The sequence below is a fragment of the Chironomus tepperi genome, unplaced genomic scaffold, assembly GCF_022539635.2.
Source record: "Chironomus tepperi strain 1889 unplaced genomic scaffold, CSIRO-AGI_Ctep_v1 contig_74, whole genome shotgun sequence".
In the NCBI taxonomy this organism is placed as follows: domain Eukaryota; kingdom Metazoa; phylum Arthropoda; class Insecta; order Diptera; family Chironomidae; genus Chironomus; species Chironomus tepperi.
In genome coordinates this window covers 1053307-1056877 of record NW_027226196.1, presented here as the reverse complement: position 1 = coordinate 1056877, position 3571 = coordinate 1053307, and the positions used below count along the sequence as shown (strand labels likewise).

Below are 3571 nucleotides of genomic sequence, written 5' to 3'. Positions count from 1 at the left end.
TTTCAGAATATTTTCATACAAAATAAGAAGTTTCTGAATATATTCGAAGTTTCCAAGCCTGGATCACTGATTTCCATGTAAAATACTAATACCAAACGCATAACAAGAGGGTTGAGTCATCATCTGTCAAAATAACTTCTCATTCGTAGCTTAAATGACTCAAAGCCTCAAAATTCCTTGAATCAATCGAATATTCCGATCCCTTTTACTCATTGAATATTCAAACTAATTCTCTGAAAATATCAATAATTTAATCCATATGTATCCAAAATATATAATACCCTGCAGATAATTCCGTTACATCAGACAATAACAATGAATTTTTAATAACTGAAATGAAGCTAAATATTAAAATTCCAAATAATAAAACAGAGATGAAATTTTTAAATAAATTAAATCCTTTGTAACTTTGACATCCAAAATTAAGCTGTACATGAAATTCTGGTTAAATTGACAATGAGCTTTTATGTTGTCATCGTTGTAGATAAAAATGAAGTCCATAGAAAAAATGTGTTAATTGTTTTCGAAGCTTTCTTGGATTCTATGAATTATTTATGGGAATGTTTGGCAAAGAAGTTCAGTTTGATGAGTTAATTATTGTATATTGATAAATTTTGATCTTAGGCATTGAGTTGCGACATAGAGCCTTAACATCGTAAAGCTCTACGATGGAACATTCTTCATTTGTGTCGCTCGGCAGTCGATTTCGAAAATTTGTTGAAAAGTCGGGACATTTTGAAGCTTTGTCGGGATACAGCAACGTTCCGGCAAAAACACATCAGATGGCCGCCCTAGTTAATGGATTTACTTTTTTAAAACTGATTCTTTAAATCCAAATTTAAAAAACCTGCAACTTTTCAGATCATTGACATTTAGACCAATACTAGGGCGTTGTGTGGCTAATAATTGCTTAATAAATTAGGGTGAACCACGTCCCTGCACTCAATAAAACTACAAATTAAAGTGGGATCATTGCCACTCCTTTACTTAAAAATAAATAAAACATTTAAATATTAATGCTTGAATTGCTTTTGACAGTTCAATTTATTTTCGAAAAGTTGATGTTTGAGCTTCTTAGAAGGATATACTGAAATTATTTTAGGATTCCAATCTGAAATTGCGGACATTTTAACCAATTTTCTTTCATTCTCAGAAGTAACTTGTATTGAGTTCCTTTTTAGCACATTTTATTGTAAAAATAGTTCAAATTAAATGTGATTTATGCTCAAAATAATGCTCAATGTACAATGTATAGCAGTAAGCAAATTCAAATAAATTATCCAGTATCAAAAAAGCTACGTTACTTCTGCATGGAAATCTGTCATTTATCACATGTTTCGAGAAGCACCTGTAATATTTATTACCATGGATTAGTCGAAAAACTTTATGATATTTTTCTATTTTGTATGTAAAAGTAAAATAAGTTACCATGCAAAATCCAGCACCAGCAATAACCGAAACAATTTCACTAATCTGACTGCATAGATGTAAAAGTTTTGGCTCAATTCTATATGAATAATTCAATATTGGATATAAAGTGAATTTGTTATTTTTCTAAATTGTAATGCTTACATATCGTCATCAATATCATGACCGCAATTTCGGTGTTCATTCCATCCCCAAGTGTAAATATCTAGTCCAGATTTCAAAATTCCATGTTCAGCTCCAAGTGCAAAGTCATTCACTGGAAAAATTGAACATTTTTGAGGCGTAATGATTTCATTTAAATTTTTATTGCCAGTTCCCAGTTGTCCATAATTGTTTCGTCCATAAAGAAATAGTGAATTTGATTCTGTCAAATATCCATTGTGTGTCCATGCAGATTCAAATTTCATAATTTTCTCGGACGTTTCAATATGACTGCACTGACCAAATTTATTATCCCCATGTGCATATATCACATGTCTATCAATAACATATGAAATGTGATTTTGACCACATACAAAATGTGTTATATCATTCTCAGTTATAATGACATTGGGTATCAATTGGAGCCATTCGATTGAATTATGTTCAACAATTTTATATGACGCATTTTTATCATTTTTGAAATGTTTCAATAGACCGACGATGAAAATGTGACGAGACATTGTGAGGATTGCAGTATGCTTGAGACCAAATTGTATATCAATTGGCGTTTCATTATCTGGTAATGACAATTCCATTGGTTCTTTGATAACTGACATGTTTGGACATCCCAATTGATTGTTTCGATTATTTCCCCACACCAATAATTTATTGTCATCAGTAAATGCCGCTGTCATGTCAAATCCACAAACTACGTCTTTAAATTTCTTATTTAATTCAAGTCTCTTGAATGTTCCTTCATATCCAGTTGTAGAAAATTCACTTTTACCGGCTATGTGTAAATCTCCACTTCCATCTAAAATGATTGTGTGACGAGCACCTCCGCATATCTTCTTTATGTCTTGAATATTGATTTTTACTTCTGTCGGAAGTTCATATTCACTTTGTTTATCTAAACCTAATTGACTGTAACTATTTGCTCCCTAAATTGAATTAAAAGCTTGATTATTTGTCGTTTTTAAATATTTAATAGATCAATTGATTACCCAAGCATACAATCTTCTGGTTGTCATGATTAATAACTCCTTAGAAAACCTAAAACTATTTAAATACACTTAGAAGTATTTTTAAATGCTCTAAAACATATGCTGGTTTGTTTTTGTTTTGGTTTTGTTACGTATACGTAAACGAATGAAAACATAGTGGCTCCCCCTTTACGTGAAGACAATTTATGTTTTAAAATTCAAAAAAACCGTTAAACTTGATTATTTGAAGCAGGATTTTAGACTGGCTGACTAGAAAATAAACCAATTTTCTGATCCAAGTTTTTGCTGTGATTAAGCAATAAATCAGTTATAAAGTTAATTCTAATCAACGACATTTAGTACCAAAATAAATTATTCTGCTTCCAAAAATGATTAAAGTTAAAATAATTTAAAGGGTAATTCATCTTTTAATCTCGATTTCTAAAAGAAGCAATGAATGAAAGTTTCGTAAAAATTAAGCTTAACTTGATAAGTAAAGGCATCAACTAAGATTTCATCAAACATTTTGAAAATTAAAATCCTAAGGATTTCTTCATTTAATAAAATTTCGACAGTTATAAAAAGATCAATTACTTAAAAATCTTGGATAAATCTATCTATACAAGAACAAAAATACTATGAAAAATCAAAAGCGCCATCTATCTGTCAAATCATTTTATTTCAAATTTCTTAAACCCGCTAATGAACTGCTAGAATTTACCATAAGCAATATGTACTTAATCTTTGAGATATAAATTTCTAAGAACTGTAACACAATAATTAGACTGCATACATAAATTAGGTTTTGTTTTTGCATAAGAATTGCTAAAAATGAATCAATCAATTCGAAAATGTACATAACCAAGCAGCAATATGACTCATTTCTGAGACCGTTGTAGGGAATCATCCATCATATGCCTTGTGGAAATTGCGATTGCATTTCATGTGATGCAACGAAAGTAAATTGAATCATGGTGTCGGCAAACGCAGTTAATTTAAATATTTCCATTTTTATCATG

The 3571-nt window shown here is 30.2% G+C and overlaps 1 protein-coding gene across 1 annotated transcript; it reads right to left on the bottom strand.

Annotated features, from left to right (window-relative positions):
* Positions 1-1170: 1170 nt before the first annotated feature.
* LOC139101133 (secretion-regulating guanine nucleotide exchange factor) lies at positions 1171-2705 on the bottom strand. Its single transcript, XM_070633639.1, has 4 exons — positions 2574-2705; positions 1573-2510; positions 1429-1507; positions 1171-1348 (listed from the first exon to the last, which is right to left on the bottom strand). Exons 1-4 carry the CDS (start codon positions 2598-2600, stop codon positions 1322-1324), a joined length of 1071 nt encoding a protein of 356 aa, XP_070489740.1. The 5' UTR covers positions 2601-2705; the 3' UTR covers positions 1171-1321.
* Positions 2706-3571: the final 866 nt, after the last annotated feature.

Excerpts from the sequence above, each read along its gene's own strand:
- LOC139101133 (XM_070633639.1), bottom strand. The coding sequence starts at position 2,600 with ATGACAACCAGAAGATTGTATGCTTGG. Across the intron at positions 1,508-1,572 it reads CATGATATTGATGACGATAT|AATTGAGCCAAAACTTTTAC; the intron begins GTAAGCATTACA and ends TTATTCATATAG. Across the intron at positions 1,349-1,428 it reads CTGGTGCTGGATTTTGCATG|GTGCTTCTCGAAACATGTGA; the intron begins GTAACTTATTTT and ends TAAATATTACAG.